The 23,925-nt window shown below is 42.6% G+C and overlaps 1 protein-coding gene across 2 annotated transcripts in view; it reads right to left on the bottom strand.

Moving 5' to 3' along the window:
- ARID5B (AT-rich interaction domain 5B) overlaps nucleotides 1-23,925 on the bottom strand; it is a 351,469-nt gene that overhangs the window by 76,493 nt on the left and 251,051 nt on the right. Inside the window, exons 1-3 of one of the 2 annotated variants that reach the window (XM_063961815.1) lie at nucleotides 18,973-19,096; nucleotides 12,971-13,083; nucleotides 9,427-9,646 (exon numbers count right to left, since the gene is read on the bottom strand). In XM_063961815.1, the coding sequence (XP_063817885.1) occupies nucleotides 9,427-9,646; nucleotides 12,971-13,083; nucleotides 18,973-18,976 (337 nt within the window). In that variant the 5' untranslated portion in view covers nucleotides 18,977-19,096. Of the gene's footprint in view, nucleotides 1-9,426; nucleotides 9,647-12,970; nucleotides 13,084-18,972; nucleotides 19,097-23,925 lie in introns of those variants that run through there. The other variant, XM_063961814.1, reaches the window with a different exon arrangement.

The following is a 23,925-nucleotide window of genomic DNA, read 5'->3' as shown; positions in this document are numbered from 1 at the left end:
TCAGGCTGGTAATTGCATAGGTGTGTATACAGTAATGTTAGATGATATGACTTCAGATGCTCAGGAGGATGCATCTTATGTCCTGTTTACAACATATGAAGGCCGACCTCCAAGATCCCCCTTGAAGTAAGCACATTGTGAGATCAAAATATCTGAGTGTGTACAGGTGCACACTAATCTGATAATCACTCAGAGGCTCGGAACATTTATCTGATCTGCCTAGTGTGTGTACCCATCTTTACTTACAACAGAGATGATGAATTTGTGTGCATTGCACACAATTAAATACAACAAACATATAAATCTAAAATACAGAAAAGTTAAACAACCTTCAAATACTGTATCTGCTGCAGTCCATAACATGAGTATTTAAATAAGAATTTACTTACCGATAATTCTATTTCTCGGAGTCCGTAGTGGATGCTGGGGTTCCTGAAAGGACCATGGGGAATAGCGGCTCCGCAGGAGACAGGGCACAAAAAGTAAAGCTTTAGGATCAGGTGGTGTGCACTGGCTCCTCCCCCTATGACCCTCCTCCAAGCCAGTTAGGTACTGTGCCCGGACGAGCGTACACAATAAGGGAGGAATTTTGAATCCCGGGTAAGACTCATACCAGCCACACCAATCACACCGTACAACTTGTGATCTAAACCCAGTTAACAGTATGATAACAGCGGAGCCTCTGAAAAGATGGCTCACAACAATAATAACCCGATTTTTGTAACTATGTACAAGTATTGCAGATAATCCGCACTTGGGATGGGCGCCCAGCATCCACTACGGACTCCGAGAAATAGAATTATCGGTAAGTAAATTCTTATTTTCTCTATCGTCCTAGTGGATGCTGGGGTTCCTGAAAGGACCATGGGGATAATACCAAAGCTCCCAAACGGGCGGGAGAGTGCGGATGACTCTGCAGCACCGAATGAGAGAACTCCAGGTCCTCTTTTGCCAGGATATCAAATTTGTAGAAATTTACAAACGTGTTCTCCCCTGACCACGTAGCTGCTCGGCAGAGTTGTAATGCCGAGACCTCTCGGGCAGCCGCCCAAGATGAGCCCACCTTCCTTGTGGAATGGGCCTTAACCGATTTAGACTGTGGCAGGCCTGCCTCAGAATGTGCAAGTTGAATTGTGTTACAAATCCAACGAGCAATCGACTGCTTAGAAGCAGGCGCACCCAACTTGTTGGGTGCATACAGTATAAACAGCGAGTCAGATTTTCTGACTCCAGCTGTCCTGGAACATATTTTCAGGGCCCTGACAACTTCTAGCAACTTGGAGTCCTCCAAGTCCCTAGTAGGTGCAAGGCACCACAATAAGCTGGTTCAGGTGAAACACTGACACCACCTTAGGGAGAGAACTGGGGACGAGTCCGCAGCTCTGCCCAGTCCGAATGGACAAACAGATATGGGCTTTTTTGAGAAAAAACCACCAATTTGACACTCGCCTGGTCCAGGCCAGGGCCAAGAGCATGGTCACTTTTTATGTGAGATGCTTCAAATCCACATATTTGACTGGTTTTAAACCAATGTGATTTGAGGAATCCCAGAACTACGTTGAGATCCCACAGTGCCACTGGAGGCACAAAAAAGGGTTTTGTATATGCAATACTCCCTTGACAAACTTCTGGACTTCAGGAACTGAAGCCAATTCTTTCTGGAAGAAAATTTACAGGGCCGAATTTGAACCTTAATGGACCCCAATTTGAGGCCCATAGACACTCCTGTTTGCAGGAAATGCAGGAAACGACCGAGTTGAAATTTCTTTGAGGGGCCTTCCTGGCCTCACACCACGCAACATATTTTCGCCACACGTGGTGATAATGTTGTGCGGTCACCTCCTTTCTGGCTTTGACCAGGGTAGGAATGACCTCTTCCGGAATGCCTTTTTTCCCTTAGGATCCGGCTTTCCATCTCCATGCCGACAAACGCAGCTGCGGTAAGTCTTGGAACAGACATGGTACTTGCTGAAGCAAGTCCCTTCTTAGCGGCAGAGGCCATAAGACCTCTGTAAGCATCTCTTGAAGTTCCGGGTACCAAGGCCTCCTTGGCCAATCCGGAGCCATGAGTATAGTTCTTACTCCTCTACGTCTTATAATTCTCAGCACCTTAGGTATGAGAAGCAGAGGAGGGAACACATACACCGACTGGTACACCCACGGTGTTACCAGAACGTCCACATCTATTGCCTGAGGGTCTCTTGACCTGGCGCAATACCTGTCCCGTTTTTTGTTCAGACGGGACGCCATCATGTCCACCTTTGGTATTTTCCAACGGTTTACAATCATGTGGAAAAAACTTCTCAATGAAGTTTCCACTCTCCCGGGTGGAGGTCGTGCTGAGGAAGTCTGCTTCCCAGTTTCCATTCCCGGGATGAAAAACTGCTGACAGTGTTATCACATGATTTTCCGCCCAGCGAAAAGTCCTTGCAGTTTCTGCCATTGCCCTCCTGCTTCTTGTGTCGCCCTGTCTGTTTACGTGGGCGACTGCCGTGATGTTTTTCCCACTGGATCAATACCGGCTGACCTTGAAGCAGAGGTCTTGCTAAGCTTAGAGCATTATAAATTTACCCTTAGCTCCAGTATATTTATGTGGAGAAAAGTCTCCATACTTGATCACACTCCCTGGAAATTTTTCCCTTGTGTGACTGCTCCCCAGCCTCTCAGGCTGGGCTCCGTGGTTACCAGCATCCAATCCTGAATGCCGAATCTGCGGCCCTCTAGAAGATGAGCACTCTATAACCACCACAGGAGAGACACCCTTGTCCTTGGATATTGGGTTATCCGCTGATGCATCTGAAGATGCGATCCGGACCATTTGTCCAGCAGATCCCACTGAAAAGTTCTTACGTGAAATCTGCCGAATGGAATTGCTTCGTAGGAAGCCACCATTTTTACCAGGACCCTTGTGCAATGATGCACTGTTTTTAGGAGGTTCCTGACTTGCTCGGATAACTCCCTGGCTTTCTCTTCCGGGAGAAACACCTTTTTCTGGACTGTGTCCAGAATCATCCCTAGGCACAGCAGACGTGTCGTCGGGATCAGCTGCGATTTTGGAATATTTAGAATCCACCCGTGCTGATTGTAGCAGTATCCGAGATAGTGCTACTCCGACCTCCAACTGTTCCCTGGACTATGCCCCTATCAGGAGATCGTCCAAGTAAGGGATAATTTAGACGCCTTTTCTTCGAAGAAGAATCATCAATTCGGCCATTACCTTGGTAAAGACCCCGGGGTGCCGTGGACAATCCAAACGGCAGCGTCTGAAACTGATAGTGACAGTTCTGCACCACGAACCTGAGGTACCCTTAGTGAGAAGGGCAAATTTGGGACATAGAGGTAAGCATCCCTGATGTCCCGGGACACTATATAGTCCCCTTCTTCCTGGTTCGTTATCACTGCTCTGCGTGACTTCATCTTAATTTGAACCTTTGTAAGTGTTCAAAAAAAAATTTTTAGAATAAGTCTCACCTAGCCTTCTGGCTTCAGTACCACAATATAGTGTGGAATAATACCCCTTTTCTGTAGTAGGAGGGGTAATTTAATTGTCACCTGCTGGGAATACAGCTTGTGAATTTTTTTCCCATACTACCTCCTTGTCGGAGGGAGACTTGGTAAAGCAGACTTCAGGAGCCTGCGAAGGGGAAACGTCTCGACATTTCCATCTGTACCCCCGGGATACTACTTGTAGGATCCAGGGGTCCTGTACGGTCTCAGCGCCATGCTGAGAACTTGTCAGACGCGGTGGAACGCTTCTGTTCCTGGGAATAGGCTGCCTGTTGCAGTCTTCTTCCCTTTCCTCTATCCCTGGGCAGATATGATCTTATAGGGACGAGAGGACTGAGGCTGAAAAGACGGTGTCTTTTTCTGCAGAGATGTGACTTAGGGTAAAAAACGGTGGATTTTCCAGCAGTTGCCGTGACCACCAGGTCCGATGGACCGACCCCAAACAAGTCCTCTTCCTTTATACGGCCATACTGTGCCGTTTGGAATCTGCATCACCTGACCACTGTCGTGTCCATAACATCTTCTGGCAGTTATGGACATCGCGTTTATTCATGATGCCAGAGTGCAAATATCCCTCTGTGCATCTCGCATATATAGAAATGTTCTATAGTCAATAAAATACTGTCCCTGTCAAGGGTATCAATATTTTTAGTCAGGGAATCCGACCAAGCCACCCTAGCTCTGCACATCCAGGCTGAGGCGATCGCTGGCCGCAGTATAACACCAGTATGTGTGTATATACTTTTTATTATATTTTCCAGCCTTGTCAGCTGGTCCTTGAGGACGGCCCTATCTATAGACGGTACCGCCACTTGTTTTGATAAGCGTGTGAGCGCCTTATCCACCTTAAGGGGTGTTTCCCAACGCGCCCTAACTTCTGGCGGGAAAGGGTATACCGCCCATAATTTTCTATCGGGGGGAACCCACGCATCATCACACACTTTATTTAATTTATCTGATTCAGGAAAAACTATGGTAGTTTTTTCACATCCCACATAATACCCTCTTTTGTGGTACTTGTAGTATCAGAAATACGTAACACCTCCTTCATTGCCTTTAACGTGTGGCCCTAATAAGGAATACGTTTGTTTATTCACCGTCGACACTGGATTCAGTGTCCCTGTCTGTGTCTGTGTCGACCGACTAAAGTAAACGGGCGTTTTAAAAACCCTTGACGGTGTTTTTGAGACGTCTGGACCGTACTAATTGTTTGTCGGCCGTCTCATGTCGTCAACCGACCTTGCAGCGTGTTGACATTATCACGTAATTTCCTAAATAAGCCATCCATTCCGGTGTCGACTCCCTAGAGAGTGACATCACCATTACAGGCAATTGCTCCGCCTCCTCACCAACATCGTCCTCCTACCTGTCGACACACACGTACCGACACACAGCACACACACAGGGAATGCTCTGATAGAGGACAGGACCCACTAGCCCTTTGGAGAGACAGAGGGAGAGTTTGCCAGCACACACCAAAAACGCTATAATTATATAGGGACAACCTTATATAAGTGTTTTCCCTTATAGCATCTTAATATATATATAAGCATATCGCCAAATTAGTGCCCCCCCTCTCTGTTTTAACCCTGTTTCTGTAGTGCAGTGCAGGGGAGAGCCTGGGAGCCTTCCCTCCAGCCTTTCTGTGAGGGAAAATGGCGCTGTGTGCTGAGGAGATAGGCCCCGCCCCTTTTTCGGCGGCCTCGTCTCCCGCTCTTAACGGATTCTGGCAGGGGTTAAATATCTCCATATAGCCTCCGGAGGCTATATGTGAGGTATTTTTAGCCAAAATAGGTATTCATTTGCCTCCCAGGGCGCCCCCCTCCCAGCGCCCTGCACCCTCAGTGACTGCCGTGTGAAGTGTGCTGAGAGGAAAATGGCGCACAGCTGCAGTGCTGTGCGCTACCTTTAGAAGACTGAGGAGTCTTCTGCCGCCGATTCTGGACCTCTTCTTACTTAAGCATCTGCAAGGGGGCCGGCGGCAAGGCTCCGGTGACCATCCAGGCTGTACCTGTGATCGTCCCTCTGGAGCTGATGTCCAGTAGCCAAGAAGCCAATCCATCCTGCACGCAGGTGAGTTCACTTCTTCTCCCCTAAGTCCCTCGTTGCAGTGATCCTGTTGCCAGCAGGACTCACTGTAAAATAAAAAACCTAAGCTAAACTTTCCTAAGCAGCTCTTTAGGAGAGCCACCTAGATTGCACCCTTCTCGGCCGGGCACAAAATCTAACTGGCTTGGAGGAGGGTCATAGGGGGAGGAGCCAGTGCACACCACCTGATCCTAAAGCTTTACTTTTTGTGCCCTGTCTCCTGCGGAGCCGCTATTCCCCATGGTCCTTTCAGGAACCCCAGCATCCACTAGGACGATAGAGAAAAATTAAAACTGTAGTGATGTCAGCGGAACCCCAGTCTGTATCCCATTACAGCACATTGAATGCATACAGTACTGTATATACCAAAAATGTTTCTCTTAAATTCACAGTAAGCATGTACTCCCTAGTCCCACTGAGACTAACACCACCATTCAATACACTTATCCTGGGCATGCATGTTTTCAGGGAATTTCACAGCACTGAGTTGTTTCCTTCTGATCTCAAGCTTTCCGAGCCCTTGATTACTGGTTTGATTATACAGTCCCTTAAACTGAACACTTGGAGATTACTTTGCCTAACCAGACAGCTGGAAGACAGTGACATCAAGGGCGTAGCTACCATAGGTGCAGGCAGTGCAGCTTCTGTGGGGTCCAGAGCTGAGAGGGGCCACCTTCCTTATCACCATTACACATTAGATACAATTTTCACCACCAGGTGGTTCATAGGGACCCTTACAAACTTTGTCCTTGGAGCCTACAATATATCTAGTTATGCCCTTGGACCTGCTCATTGTAATTTAATATAAAATTAACTGGGAGGCATTATAATGTGCATACTGTAATATAAACTGGGGCACTGTACTGTGGCACAATATCAAGGGAAGGCACCACATTATGGCATAATGTGAACTGGGGGCACTGTATTGTGGAAAAATATTAACTGGGGATAAAGTATGTCATAATGTAAATTGAGGGTACTGTGCCCTAAAATGTGACATAATGTGAACTAGGGCGCTACTTCAGTTCATAAAATAAACTAGGGCACTATTATGGTTTAGAAAATTAACTGGGGCACTATTATGGGGCATAACATTATCAACTGCTGCAGAGAGGTGTCTCTAGAAGCACTGAGATGGGGCCCCTTCAAATTGCTGCTATAGGGCCCACAAAGTTCTGGCTACGCCTCTGAGTGACATTATAAGACAGTACCATAAAAACTGAAGCAGAAGTCAGACACCCATTCTATCACAGTTTGGCTACATCCAGCCTTTCTGTTTACCTCTTTACAAAACATTATAACCATTATTATCTCACTGGATATCAAGCACTGTACGTTGGACATTCCTCATGCATTGCACCTGGTGTTTTCTAAAGCTCATAAGCATATAAGAATATATTGAAAATAGAAGGTGTTTTAGAAGCCACCAAAGCTACAAATACCCTCTGAACAAAAATATATTCACCTGGAAACAGCATTTAAAGGAACATCAGCATAAAATATTAACTACTTGAAGAATAGGTTTCGTAATCCCACAAATCAGCCACATAAAAGTATTGGAAGGCCAAGCAGGCATTATGCGGTTTTCCATGATAATTTAGACCATAAGGTGAGATCTGAAAAGAACAGCTGATGTAGACTTTGCAACAGCAGCAGAAGCAGGGATACAGAGTTTTATAATAGACCTTTTCTTGGTTGAATCACATTCATGCTGGGTAAGTAATATATCACACTAAAGGGCTTATTTCACATTATGAAACATGCACACCAAGGGAGTAGCTACTTTGGTGCAGGGAGTGCCTGCTATGGGGCTCATAGCATGTGATTACACCACATGAGCAGTCAACCGATAATCGCTCCTTTGCGTGAACGTCGGGCATAGCGTACAAACATGAATTAGGACCTGTGTACTGGCAGCCCTACAATATGAAACACCGTGAACTAGGGCACTTCTATGGGGCGCAACATTAATAAATGCACTACTATGGTTCATAAAATAAAGTAGAACACTATTATGTGGCATCTATCTCTCTCACTCTCTCTCTCTCTCTATATACATATATATATATATATATATATATATATGCCAGGTCGCACTCACATCCTCCGAAAATCAACAGCTGGGGTGACCTCCAGATACCTAAGTTTCATAGATATAGAAACAGTCCAACAGGGGGCACTCTCCACACTTGAACATAGAATGAAATTTGATAAGTTTTTATTAACCATACTCAACTTGCACAAATCATTTTCCTCAAACGTTTTCGGTCCGTAGAACCTTCATCAGGAGGCATAGCAATACATCCTTGCTCCAACAGACCGCAACAGGGACTAGATCTCCCAGCAATCCAACATATATGAACAAAGAGTGCCTCCTAGTGCAGTAATTGGAACAACACCAATTTTATGCTGAATAAAGCTTATGAGTGAACCCGTATCATAGAGTAAATTTTCAAAAGCTTATCTCATGTCTTTAGCTGGTCCATACAGGATCACTGACTGCATGGAGATTTTTTCACAAGTTTTAATGAGAATCCAATATACACATACAATATAAAACAGAATAAAAACACATAGTGTAATCCAGTTTAAAAACAGTGGTATAAACAACCAAGTGAGTGCCCGTACATCAGAAAAAAAGAATGAAAAGCTTATCCGAATGTCAGCATACGGCAACGCGTTTCGTCCAGGAGGGAGCTGTGTACCCTCCTTCAGACTTCTTCAGAGGAAGTCTGAAGGATGGTCCTGTTGCACCCCCCAATTCCCCTCCCCCCGCTCAGCAACACTGCCGGCCACAGGTACTACAGTGTGTCCTTGACTAAAACACCCTGCGCGGTGTTGAAACATTGGACTCTCATGCTGATTTTTCATATATAAACATCACTGCCTTTTCAAGACCGTGGAGTGCCGCCTGTGTTTGTTATATGTGAGCAGTGTACTGTTCCTCACCTCAACAAGCCATATATATATATATATATATATATATATATATGTACATACATACATACACACACATACATACATACATACATACATACATACATACATACATACACACAATATATAATATATATGTCATTATCTCAGCTGCTGACCCAAAGATGTGGGATTTAGAATTTTGGATAAGGGATACTCAACCTGTATATGTATATATGAAGTGAAATTTTCAGTAAAAATATTAACATGGAGACTAATTACTCTCCATGTTAATCTTTTTACTGAATATTTAACTTCGTTTTTGTGTAAAACCACTGTGAGGGTGTGACTAACTGCTGGGCGTTGACTTTAACCCAGAGGCGCCAATCTCACTATTGCTATATATTCTTTATTCTTTCAGTTCTTTCTAACAGGGATAAGGCAGCCAGATCAAAATATTCCATAGAAATAATCTTTTCATATTCCAAACAGCGCAGGAGAGTTTTTGTGTGTGTGTATATATATATATATATATATATATACATACAGTATATATATATATATATATATATATATATACACACACACACATATATATATATATATATATACTGTGTATATATATATATATATATATACATATATATATATACACACACACACACAAACACACACACACACACACATATATATATATATATATATACTGTGTATATATATATACACACACACACACACACATATATATTATATATATATACACACACACACACACACACACACGTGTGTGTGTGTGTGTGTGTGTGTGTGTGTGTGTGTGTGTGTGTGCGCCATGCAAACTTATGTAAAATGTACTTAAGTTCTTACTTTCTTCCTACTATAAGAATGTATAGCTAATAAAAGTTCTCTACTTACTTTGCTTAAACCCTAAATACGGTATCCTCTCAATAGGTGTCCTCCGCTCTTTCATATATTTATATAGTGCTACGAGAAATGCCTGCTCATCGGCTTTGCATTCTCCAGTCTTAGATCCATCTCCCGCAACCGCCTTTGGTTTATCCTCAATTGAGATTTTCTTGTAGTTGCCGTTGGCAGTCTTGGCTTTCGGTAAGGTCGTCTTTACTTCACATTTTACCTAAAAGAATGATGTGCATGAGGCTTGATGCTATCGCTTTCCATCTCACAAAAAGATTAGACATCCTACTTATTCAGAGTTCAAATAATATTTAGGGGTTACACTTTAACTCCTTCTAGATGACTCATGACCACTGATAAGGAATTGGGGCAACCACATGATTGCTGCAAGTGTTCCAAAGTCAGATTTCACCTTAACAGCCTCTAAAATCAAAATTGGAAAATTAGATATTAACATGATATATGATGTAACACAGGGGGGAATTTAAAATGCAGTATTCCTATAACTCTAGAACACTTTACATCTCTCTACAACCACCATTTTACATCTATGCAAGCATCTGCTTTGGTCTAGTCAAACTGTCAAAGTATTAAAAGAATAGTTTGAAATTGCCATCCCATTAATTGCAAGTTGTTCTGTTGTTTACATTTCTTAACAGACAAGTTACAGTACACCTTGCAGGACTGCAGAGACTTCCGAGAACTTTCTCAAAATTCCCTATAATAATTGCTTGCATCCCTCCCTCTGTCAGTTTGAAGTAAAACATTTAATTTTTCTGCTACATCACTGTTTTTGTATTATCTTTGTGGTACTTTCTAGTCTTGTGATTACATAAAAACACAAAACAGAACAAAAAAATACACCAAAAAAAGTTAAAACAATCAAACATAAAATAAAAAAAGCTAAATAAATAGCACTAAGTGTTTGAGGCTCAATGCCGGAGATCGTGTAAACGACTGCTGCCCCTACATGTTGGGAAAAAATATTTTCTGTAGCCACTAATATTTCAGTATATTTTGTATTTACAGTATGATGAAAGCTTCCAGACAAGGTAAATTATTCAGACTGTTAAATGAATTGTCCATCAATATCAACCCATTGTTAATGCTTAAATATTTGTTATTAAAATGAAACAGCAAGGCAGAGGAAAGCACAGGGGAATTACAGGTATTTGAATGGGCTATTTAAAATCTGAAAGAAAAAAAAATCATGTTTGCAGAGCAGAGTTCAATGGGATTTACAGGGTCTAGCAACCTGTGGCTGCCTCAGTACTGTAGAACTACAGGTGTTATAGCCTGGAATACTGTGTCCAGTTCTGGAGGCCATATCTCCATAAGGATATAAATGGTGTATGGCCTACATCTTAGAACATACCTAGAAATAGTAAAAAGATCTTAACACGTATAGTTTGGAGCAGTGAAGGGAAAGGGGGAACATGATGGAAACTTTCAAATATACCAAGGGTTAAAGTCCAGGGTGGAACATTCTTCAAAGAAAGAGGAGTAATAGAACTTGAGGACATGCCCTGAGGGGGGAGACAGGTTCAGGGGAAATTTAAGGAAAAATTACTTCACAGACAGGGTAGTGAAGTGGAAGAGCCTCCTATCAGAGTTGGTAGAGTCTAAGACAGTAGAGCAATTTAAACATGCTTGGGATAGACATATGAATATCCTTACAAAGAACTAATACCGGGATGTACTAAACGAAAAATGCGTAAACCCCCATTTAGCGCATTTTCTGAATGCACTAACCCTCGGCCGCCGGGATAGCGTGTGGAGGGGATTGCTAGATTTTTATGGCAATACCCCCATAGAAGCCTATGCAGGGCCATCTTAACAGCAGTGTAGGCCCCTGGGCACAGCAATGCACTAGGGCCCCTAACCATCCTCCAGCAGTAGGGGTGGGGGGTGCTATCAGCGGCAGGTTTGATGTCATGCGGGCGGTAGGGGGTGTTCTATCTTCCACTAAGCATGTAGGACCTGGAGCAGTAATTTCTGCTAATTACTCCTTTACTGTACAGATGGGGCTAAACTGTAGAGGGGGCATTGGGCTGAATGAAGACGCCCTAGTACATGACTTCCAGGGTTTGATACGTAGGGGAGGGGTGGATAGTGGAGTGGGCTTAATATTTATCAATTTCTGGTGGGAGGGCAGCTTGCTTCACTGCAGATATCTCAAGTTCCTGAAAATGTATTTCTTAGGTTTGAATGGGATAAAAAACTAGAGAGTCCCACCTGTCAGGAGGTACTGGGGACTTGGGGATCAGATTTCAGGAGCCAGAGCAATTCCCCAATGAAAATCTAAAACTGCATATTAGGCGTGTGGAGCTGGAGCAGGGACCAGCTGCTTGAAGGCTGATATCTCTGGTTCTGGGCACAGTAGAGACAAGCTGCCCATGTACACTGAAAGGGGAGAGTTCCAGCTTTTGGAGTATATCCTCAGAAAAACTCTAAATCAGACAGAACCTGAGATATCTGGCTGGGAAAATCAATTAACAGGCTTGGATGGGGACCACTGCTTTCAAGTTGGATATCTCCGGTTCGCCAGGGCCGATTTTCAAAAATCTGGTACCCCTGGAAAGAGGGGACCCTCAGCTATCATCCTAGGGCCTTTATATGCCTGGGGCCCTTGGGCAAGAGTCCATTCGAAAAGACGGCCCTGAGCCTATGGGCTTCTCTCTGCAGCGCTGGTGTAAGGGATCCGACCAAATCCCTCCCAGCATGCTCAGCGGCTACCCCCGTCACTCTCTGCATGTGCAGAATGACTCCCAGGGTCGAAACCTGGATGTCAGGAAGCCACCAGAGATCGCAAAGGACAGCTCTTATCGGAAGAGCTGTTCTTCGCTATGCTAATCGCATATCTAAGTACATATGCAATTAGCATTGTGACGATTGGCGATGTCGTCACTTAGTACATCCCGCCCTAAGGATCAAAAAGGGGCAGACTAGATGGGACAAGTGGTTCTTATCTGCCGTCAGAATCTCTGTTTCTATGAAGTGCAAGCTGGGCTTTGTAGTGTGACTGTGATATGATGCATTCTGGGACCGGCCATGTGATTTGTACAATTTCCAGATGCATTAACCAGGGTCTAACAAACTGTGGCTCTCAGGCTGGCATTCTGGGACTTCTAGTTCCCCAACAGTCAGATCCTGTCTAATTATGCATTCACTCACATATGCATAGAGAGAATATACATTTTAGGCATAATACATCTGTTGAAGGACAAGTTTAAAAAATAAAATAAATATTCCTGCAATGCTTATTCGTCTTATTTGTTTGTTTTTTAAAACTGAAAAATCATTCCTGGAAGTTATTATGTCACCGGGAGCTGGCTAATGCTACATGACAGGAATGCAACAACACTGTCCTACTTTCTGCTCTCGTTTTTAAGACAAAATCAGTCTGGTGTCAAACTAACACTGCATTTTTGCAAGGAAGGGAAAAAAAATCCTTTGTGCTATAAATAGCTATCTCCATCTGAGACACTGGAACAATAAACAATCAAGAGGCAGCAGAAATGAAAGTGAGCTTTTAAAAGATTACCTTGGCAACAGTTTTGCCATCACAAATATTGGAGGCATCTTTCACTCCATTTACAGAATCTCTCCTCTGTGGGCACTGCTTCTTTTTGCGCGGTCTGCCTTTAAGGTTTGGGGCTGAAAAGAAATGCAAAATAATTAAAAGACGGCTTCAAATAACGACAATCATTCTTACTCCAATAAATAAGTTGGATATTAACTATGCTACTTGTCAAGCTTTGCTTTATTCCATTATTTATTAGGCTTATAAATAAACATACCCAGGTGAATGACAGTTTGTGCTGTGCAAAATGAAAATAAAACAACAAAACTGAATTTGTGAAGCTAGAAACCAGGAGACAGCGGCTCTGCGGAATGATGCAAATGCTGCTGCCACCTGGATTTGTTTTGAGACGCCCCCAGATGCTCTGCAAGTCCCAGCGTTGGTCGCAGATCAGTCAATTACTGAATTTCTGAGTAGACCTAGGGTCATGCAGCATGGCTACCGGAAGTAAGATGTCTGAGACATCTTAACTACGTACAGAATCAGAAATGGTCCTGAACTACCTGTACTTTTGTGGCCACTCCATGTTACTGCCTCCAAATGCTCCCAGACTGTCAATCACATTGCAAATAAATCCCCTCTGCGACTGCCATCACAAGACCATTGGAGCACATGCGCAGTTTTACTTAGATGTATGCCCAGTTGACTATAATTGTTCAACTATCGAGTTTGAATGCAACTCTAAATCAGGTCCATATCCTCTTATAGCAGGTAGCACCCACACACTGCGTACACTACCCATATATACAGTAGTAAGAGCTGGTAGCACCAGTAATCCATGAAGAATAGGACAGTACCCCGTCATGCAACTCTCACACTTTTAGGTAATGCTATGATTTAAAAAAAAATATATAATAAGTTTGGAGAAAACTTCCCATCCAAGCCACTGAAGCTATCTCAACCTAGAACAGCCACCAGGGGTGTGCATGATGCACAGCTTGACATGGCTTTATTCCAATTATGGCACATGTAGAGTGGCGTTCGTAAGCTTTTTGTTGCAACATGGGTGAATTCAATCACAGCACTTGTTGGAGGCTAAATTGTAGTTGATTTTAAGACTGTGAGCAAACAGTACAACTTCTTGGCTTCGCCAAACATATTAAATTGGCAGAAGTCAGTGTCATTAACAAATGTTACACCAATGAGGGGTTTTTAACATCTATTCATTATATTATGCAACAAACAATATGAGAATTACAAGAAAAAGTATACAAAGTAGAAAAAGTGTCGCCAGGAAAGCAATTATTATCAGATTACTAATAATGCCCTTTCTGGTACTTAGCAAATAATCACAATGGGAAAGCTACAAAGAATTCATCAGAAAGTGCATTAGGAATATGAGTCTATAACATAAACTGGGCTGATGCACAACAGTAACATGTTATATATGACTAATCATTTACTAGAAATGAGATTGCTTTGAATAACTCATGTTGACGTATAGGTTTTACTGCATTACTAAAGTTTGCTAATTGTGTGAAATGTTTCACCAGACATTTTACATTGAGATGGATGCATCATTTACAGATCTTGTTGTCACTGTACACAGCCATATGGCTCTGACACAACACTACAATGGCTGATTAATACTCACAACTTGTGCATGTGCAGCCACTGAGTGACAGCTCTTAGACTCAAATGATGAACAAAATAAAAAATAATAATAATCAATCATCATCATAAGCAATAATTTCCAATAATAAAATAATTGACAAAATGGCTACAATTTGAATGTTAAAAACATGTAAACAAGACAAACATACAAACTGTATTTTAACAGCTCCAAGCATACCCATTGGTAGACTTCCATTGTTATCACACAACAAAGCCTATTACAGTAGGCATGCAGTATGTTCATCTATACATCGTCATCAAGGAAACAAGATGGTATTTAGGCCTACTAGCATATGCCGGGCATTTTCCAAAAGGCATGGCTACCACGTCCATGAAGCTTTCCTCAATCTTCATACATCTGCCTAATGGTTTTGGTTGTCAGTATGAAACTAACTCCACCACAAGGCATTCAAGAATTTTATAATAATCACGTCTAATTTTATTTAGAACTTCTGCACTCAAAAATAAACCTGTTATGGGCATCAAAAGAGGAATATTAAAAATATGTATGCACAAAATGTAAGGTTAAAATGATAAAAACGTATACATATTAAAAACAGCACAGTCCCAAAGGGTGTCAGAGAAATGAATCACGGTGTAAGATAGACTTGTGTGGATGCCTGCAGTTTACTGTTGAGCGTCAATGTTTCTGGTCAATCAGATGGATCATCCCATAGCTTTTCTCCTGTCTCATTAAAGCATTTCCCCATGACAATAACCTTCTCAAAGCAACGGAATCCTTTAGAACTCCGCCCACAAAATATAACCCCATCTATAAATCTGTCCAGTAAAGAATCACACCACTTATTTAATTTATAACTTCCCACTAAAATATCACCATACCTATCCAATTTAAAGTCCAGCTACAACAAATGTAACCTCATTCTTTTCATCTATAAAGTTGCCCAATCTAATATCATTGCACCCATTCCAGCTACAAGTCCACACACAAAAGTATAACCTCACATTTTCTACAAACAACTCTGCGACCCGTATCAGAAACACCACACATATCAACTTGAACTTAGGGGTTATTCATGAAGTAGTGAAAAGTGTGGAGAAGTTGCCCATGGCAACCAATCAGATGCTACGTATACTTTTATAGAATGCATTTTAAAAATGTTACCTCAACACTGATTGCTTGCCATGGGCAACTTCACTGGCTCACTTCTCCAAACTGTTCACTGCTTCATGAAACCAGTCACAGAAATGTAGTCCTTTCTGTCCTTACAGGCAATATGGCAGGAATTGCACTATACCGCCTATCATTTTTTTAAAAACAGTTCTACAAATGTCATGTTTTGTACAACACTGCCTATTTTTATTACAGACAACCCATGTAACTTAGAACTCTACTCAGTCTGGCTCTAATATCATCCATCTTATTAATAACTTCACTGCTTTTTCTTTATCTATTAATAAGACCAGACACTGTGATGGGAGCATGTTAGATGTATTCTCATCACTGAACAGAACAAATATTACCCTCTACCCCCGAAACCGATGGACTTATTAGACCTCAACAGCTGCTACATAGCTATTTACTACAGGTTGAGTATCCCTTATCCAAAATGCTTGGGACCAGAGGTATTTTGGATATGGGATTTTTCCGTATTTTGGAATAATTGCATACCATAATGAGATATCATAGGTGATGGGACCTACGACTAAGCACAGAATGCATTTATGTTACATATACACCTTATACACACAGCCTGAAGGTCATTTTAGCCAATATTTTTTATAACTTTGGGCATTAAACAAAATGTGTGTACATCATTCACACAATTCATTTATGTTTCATATTCACCTAATACACACAGCAGGAAGGTCATTTATTACAATATTTTAATAACTTTGTGTATTAAACAAAGTTTGTGTACATTGAGCCATCAAAAAACAAAGGTTTCACTATCTCACTCCCACTCAAAAAAGTCCGTATTTCGGAATATTCCGTATTTCGGAATATTTGGATATGGGATACTCAACCTGTATATATTTTGTCAACAGAACAGGAACCCATTTTCCTGTTGACAAATAAAACTGCTCAATAACAACATATTACACACAATTCTAGGCATAGACAGAAACGCAGGAATATAAAGAAAGAAAACATGTTATATGCCAAGTGTCTCACAGGTATTCACGCCAAGCAAAGGGTCTATTTATTAAGCCTTGGATGGAGATAAAGTGGACTCAGATAACGCACCAGCCAACCAGCTCCCGTCATTTTTCAATCTGACATGGAAGTTAGATTCTGATTGGATGTTACTTTATCTCTGTCCACTTTATCTCCATCCAAGGCTTAGTAAATAGACCCTAAAGCAGTACAGGTTGAGTATCCCATATCCAAATATTCCGAAATACGGAATATTCCGAAATACGGACTTTTTTGAGGGAGAGTGAGATAGTGAAACCTTTGTTTTTTGATGGCTCAATGTACACAAACTTTGTTTAATACACACAGTTATTAAAAATATTGTATTAACTGACCTCTAGGCTGTGTGTATAAGGTGTATACGAAACATAAATGAATTGTGTGAATGTACACACACTTTGTTTAATGCACAAAGTTATAAAAAAATATTGGCTAAAATTACCTTCAGGCTGTGTGTATAATGTGTATATGAAACATAAATGTATTCTGTGCTTAGACTTGGGTCCCATCACCATGATATCTCATTATGGTATGCAATTATTCCAAAATACGGAAAAATCCCATATCCAAAATACCTCTGGTCCCAAGCATTTTGGATAAGGGATACTCAACCTGTATTAATAAGAACGAGTTAGAAAGGCCCTGTATGCCAACTTATCATTTGATTTGTTATGTTACCCTATGTTTTAAGAAGAATATACACATAAATTGCTATTTTTTCACCAATTTGACAATTAAACCATGAAATAAAGCATACTAATACATGAACTGTAAAGGAGCAATATAATTTTGTAAATACAATAATTGAAATAATTAAATTTTTGCCATATATACATATAGATAGGTCTATATCTGACACTGCTGCCAGTGCTATATAGTAGCTAACCGTCTGACCATCATGTTCAGCAGTAACCATACAAACAGTGCAAATATTTCCATTCTCTCCTACACAGATGACTGACAGCTAATTGTGATGTGTTTTACAATGAAAACACACTAATGACATGCAAATTGCTTCTATAGTGACCGAGAGACACAGGGATTGGGGCAAATTGCTAAATAACTCAAGCAACAGTAGAGGATGTTATTGTTTATTTACTATACTGTACTGTACATACTCAATCATTGTTTTTCATTTCTCTGTTTGCATTGCATATCATGTTGAAAAACACTGAATGATCATATTGGATGGTTTGTATCTCACTAACAAATGTTAACTTGTTTGCAGTACATTTTCTTTTCCTGTGGATCATGAATCATGGTTTGTTCATTATTACTTCTGAAATGGAGAAAATATTGGGTCCTGTTTTAATTTAGGCTTTCTACTAATTGAAAGTACATTTTAACAACCACTTTTATTCACCACTGACTTGATTAACATGCCTACTAATAATGGGCACCGTTTCAGATGAAGGCTAGAAGTCACACACAATAACCAAGTTGCAGCTTAGCATTTTATACAGTATACACCAGCAAATGCTGACGTACAGCAGGAATGATCTTATCAAGCACTTCCGAATGCTTCGTAACTGCACCATGTGCATCTGATTTTGTAATGGGTTGTTCCATAATAAATAAAAATGATTACTGTAAATGAGTGCACACTATGAAATCCTATTACATTACAGTAATACAATAGTACAACAGTAAAACTATAAGTGACAAACCAATCACTAGTTGGTGAATGTATGACATATTGATTTAAAGGATTAGACTAGTCTCTTGGTAGATGCTATGCCCCCCCCCCTCTCCCTCCCCCACACACACACACACACACCACCCCACACACAAAAAAAGAAAAGCTGTCACAATTGAATCCACATCAGATCTATCGTCTCCACTAATTGTTTTTCACTTTAAATTTGTCACACAGAGAACTGGCAAAGCTCTTGACATGTTACATTTACATTTTAATCAGTCTGCAAATACTGTGCAATTTGGCACTCACTTAAAACCCTTGCATTTGCAAAGATGCTTTCTCGTCCCTGTGTATGAATTAACAACATCAAGCAATTTTTAAGAAGACAGCAAATGCCCAAGCATCTCGACTCAATAAAACACACACAGCAACATTTTTTTTTAAAGAAAAACCCAATCAGCCTGCTTAAAGTTTGCCCTCTGTATGCAGTCCTGAAAGTAACTGACATAAAACATGCAAATTCAGATTAAAAAAAGATAAAGAAGCAGTTACCCATTCCAGTCGGCTAGCATCTGTCTCATTTATATCAGTTCTCATGAATGCTACACTGCATTTGACTGCCTATTAAATCCCTGGAAGTCTCGACTTGGTGTGGATGTGAGCTTAACAGAAAATGAACACTTTGAGTATCTGCTGTGAGCTTACAACCCCCCTCCCCCTTAGCTACAGTACATTACTCATATAAACACAGACTACATTAGTGGCTAGGAGAGGAATGACTGTAACTGGCTGCCAGTTGGGGATGCACTACACCACCTTTTGAATGTAGGTTATGACATTTTGCCTTAATTGTTCTTCTTTACTTCTTTTTACAGTGTTGTTGCCTTTGACCTCTTGGTGGCTCTCTGCACTTGATACTGTTTATTTTCTCTACAGCTGACATCAGGGGATCAGGCTCAACTCACCCAAGATGAAAACAAAAACAAACCCTTAACTCTTTGCATTCAAGATGCAATTAGAGAAAAATCTGCTTTCCACAAGAGCAAGCCTTGGGGGGGTGGGGTGGGGGTATGGAATAGCACTTAGGGGCAGATTTACTAAACACCGGAATTTCAAAGCAGATAATGATCAGTTACTTTGATCAAAGTTTTTTAAATGGCAACTTAAATGCACTTTGAAATTGATCAGTAAAATCCTCCAATCATCTGAGCTTTGAAAATCAGACGTTTCGTAAATATGCCCCTTTGAGTTTTTGACTGCTGGGAGACCATGGTTTCCTTACCGAGGTATGCAATAAATTGGGGCAGATGTATTAACCTGGAGAAGGCATAAGGAAATGATAAACCAGTGATATGTGCAAGGTCATAAAGGCACCAGCCAATCAGCTCCAATATGTAAATTAACAGATAGGATCTGATTGGCTTGTGCCTTTATCACCTTGCACATATCACTGGTTTATCACTTCCTTACGCCTTCTCCAGGTTAATACATCTGCCCCATTCTATAATTGTTGCCACAAATTATCCATGATCTTTTCCATAATTCAGTAATTTCATTGCCAAAGAGAGACTACTAAATTATAAGGCTTTGTTTCGGGAATCCCAAATGTAACATACAGTACTAAAATGGGTTTTAGGGATTTCAAGTGACTTAACCCGAGATGAGCGCCTGAAATTTTTCGGGTTTTGTGTTTTGGTTTTGGGTTCGGTTCCGCGGCCGTGTTTTGGGTTCGAACGCGTTTTGGCAAAACCTCACCGAATTTTTTTTGTCGGATTCGGGTGTGTTTTGGATTCGGGTGTTTTTTTCAAAAAACACTAAAAAACAGCTTAAATCATAGAATTTGGGGGTCATTTTGATCCCAAAGTATTATTAACCTCAAAAACCATAATTTACACTCATTTTCAGTCTATTCTGAATACCTCACACCTCACAATATTATTTTTAGTCCTAAAATTTGCACCGAGGTCGCTGTGTGAGTAAGATAAGCGACCCTAGTGGCCGACACAAACACCGGGCCCATCTAGGAGTGGCACTGCAGTGTCACGCAGGATGTCCCTTCCAAAAAACCCTCCCCAAACAGCACATGACGCAAAGAAAAAAAGAGGCGCAATGAGGTAGCTGTGTGAGTAAGATTAGCGACCCTAGTGGCCGACACAAACACCGGGCCCATCTAGGAGTGGCACTGCAGTGTCACGCAGGATGGCCCTTCCAAAAAACCCTCCCCAAACAGCACATGACGCAAAGAAAAAAAGAGGCGCAATGAGGTAGCTGTGTGAGTAAGATTAGCGACCCTAGTGGCCGACACAAACACCGGGCCCATCTAGGAGTGGCACTGCAGTGTCACGCAGGATGTCCCTTCCAAAACCCCCCCCCCAAACAGCACATGACGCAAAGAAAAAAAGAGGCGCAATGAGGTAGCTGACTGTGTGAGTAAGATTAGCGACCCTAGTGGCCGACACAAACACCGGGCCCATTTAGGAGTGGCACTGCAGTGTCACGCAGGATGTCCCTTCCAAAAAACCCTCCCCAATCAGCACATGATGCAAAGAAAAAGAAAAGAAAAAAGAGGTGCAAGATGGAATTGTCCTTGGGCCCTCCCACCCACCCTTATGTTGTATAAACAAAACAGGACATGCACACTTTAACCAACCCATCATTTCAGTGACAGGGTCTGCCACACGACTGTGACTGATATGACGGGTTGGTTTGGACCCCCCCCAAAAAAGAAGCAATTAATCTCTCCTTGCACAAACTGGCTCTACAGAGGCAAGATGTCCACCTCATCATCACCCTCCGATATATCACCGTGTACATCCCCCTCCTCACAGATTATCAATTCGTCCCCACTGGAATCCACCATCTCAGCTCCCTGTGTACTTTGTGGAGGCAATTGCTGCTGGTCAATGTCTCCGCGGAGGAATTGATTATAATTCATTTTAATGAACATCATCTTCTCCACATTTTCTGGATGTAACCTCGTACGCCGATTGCTGACAAGGTGAGCGGCGGCACTAAACACTCTTTCGGAGTACACACTTGTGGGAGGGCAACTTAGGTAGAATAAAGCCAGTTTGTGCAAGGGCCTCCAAATTGCCTCTTTTTCCTGCCAGTATAAGTACGGACTGTGTGACGTGCCTACTTGGATGCGGTCACTCATATAATCCTCCACCATTCTATCAATGTTGAGAGAATCATATGCAGTGACAGTAGACGACATGTCCGTAATCGTTGTCAGGTCCTTCAGTCCGGACCAGATGTCAGCATCAGCAGTCGCTCCAGACTGCCCTGCATCACCGCCAGCGGGTGGGCTCGGAATTCTGAGCCTTTTCCTCGCACCCCCAGTTGCGGGAGAATGTGAAGGAGGAGATGTTGACAGGTCGCGTTCCGCTTGACTTGACAATTTTGTCACCAGCAGGTCTTTCAACCCCAGCAGACTTGTGTCTGCCGGAAAGAGAGATCCAAGGTAGGCTTTAAATCTAGGATCGAGCACGGTGGCCAAAATGTAGTGCTCTGATTTCAACAGATTGACCACCCGTGAATCCTTGTTAAGCGAATTAAGGGCTCCATCCACAAGTCCCACATGCCTAGCGGAATCGCTCCGTGTTAGCTCCTCCTTCAATGTCTCCAGCTTCTTCTGCAAAAGCCTGATGAGGGGAATGACCTGACTCAGGCTGGCAGTGTATGAACTGACTTCACGTGTGGCAAGTTCAAAGGGCATCAGAACCTTGCACAACGTTGAAATCATTCTCCACTGCGCTTGAGACAGGTGCATTCCACCTACTATATCGTGCTCAATTGTATAGGCTTGAATGGCCTTTTGCTGCTCCTCCAACCTCTGAAGCATATAGAGAGTTGAATTCCACCTCGTTACCACTTCTTGCTTCAGATGATGGCAGGGCAGGTTCAGTAGTTTTTGGTGGTGCTCCAGTCTTCTGTACGTGGTGCCTGTACGCCGAAAGTGTCCCGCAATTCTTCTGGCCACCGACAGCATCTCTTGCACGCCCCTGTCGTTTTTTAAAAAATTCTGCACCACCAAATTCAAGGTATGTGCAAAACATGGGACGTGCTGGAATTTGCCCATATTTAATGCACACACAATATTGCTGGCGTTGTCCGATGCCACAAATCCACAGGAGAGTCCAATTGGGGTAAGCCATTCCGCGATGATCTTCCTCAGTTGCCGTAAGAGGTTTTCAGCTGTGTGCGTATTCTGGAAAGCGGTGATACAAAGCGTAGCCTGCCTAGGAAAGAGTTGGCGTTTGCGAGATGCTGCTACTGGTGCCGCCGCTGCTGTTCTTGCGGCGGGAGTCCATACATCTACCCAGTGGGCTGTCACAGTCATATAGTCCTGACCCTGCCCTGCTCCACTTGTCCACATGTCCGTGGTTAAGTGGACATTGGGTACAACTGCATTTTTTAGGACACTGGTGAGTCTTTTTCTGACGTCCGTGTACATTCTCGGTATCGCCTGCCTAGAGAAGTGGAACCTAGATGGTATTTGGTAACGGGGGCACACTGCCTCAATAAATTGTCTAGTTCCCTGTGAACTAACGGCGGATACCGGACGCACGTCTAACACCAACATAGTTGTCAAGGCCTCAGTTATCCGCTTTGCAGCAGTATGACTGCTGTGATATTTCATCTTCCTCGCAAAGGACTGTTGGACAGTCAATTGCTTACTGGAAGTAGTACAAGTGGGCTTACGACTTCCCCTCTGGGATGACCATCGACTCCCAGCAGCAACAACAGCAGCGCCAGCAGCAGTAGGCGTTACACGCAAGGATGCATCGGAGGAATCCCAGGCAGGAGAGGACTCGTCAGAATTGCCAGTGACATGGCCTGCAGGACTATTGGCATTCCTGGGGAAGGAGGAAATTGACACTGAGGGAGTTGGTGGGGTGGTTTGCGTGAGCTTGGTTACAAGAGGAAGGGATTTACTGGTCAGTGGACTGCTTCCGCTGTCGCCCAAAGTTTTTGAACTTGTCACTGACTTATTATGAATGCGCTGCAGGTGACGTATAAGGGAGGATGTTCCGAGGTGGTTAACGTCCTTACCCCTACTTATTACAGCCTGACAAAGGCAACACACGGCTTGACACCTGTTGTCCGCTTTTCTGTTGAAATACCTCCACACTGAAGAGCTGATTTTTTTGGTATTTTCACCAGGCATGTCAACGGCCATATTCCTCCCACGGACAACAGGTGTCTCCCCGGGTGCCTGACTTAAACAAACCACCTCACCATCAGAATCCTCCTGGTCAATTTCCTCCCCAGCGCCAGCAACACCCATATCCTCCTCATCCTGGTGTACTTCAACATCTTCATCTTCAATCTGACTATCAGGAACTGGACTGCGGGTGCTCCTTCCAGCACTTGCAGGGGGCGTGCAAATGGTGGAAGGCGCATGCTCTTCACGTCCAGTGTTGGGAAGGTCAGGCATCGCAACCGACACAATTGGACTCTCCTTGTGGATTTGGGATTTCGAAGAACGCACAGTTCTTTGCG

Source organism: Pseudophryne corroboree, chromosome 3 (genome assembly GCF_028390025.1).
Source record: "Pseudophryne corroboree isolate aPseCor3 chromosome 3, aPseCor3.hap2, whole genome shotgun sequence".
NCBI classification, from domain to species: domain Eukaryota; kingdom Metazoa; phylum Chordata; class Amphibia; order Anura; family Myobatrachidae; genus Pseudophryne; species Pseudophryne corroboree.
Note: the sequence above shows the minus strand (reverse complement) of the source record. Positions and strands in the feature narration are given on the sequence as shown.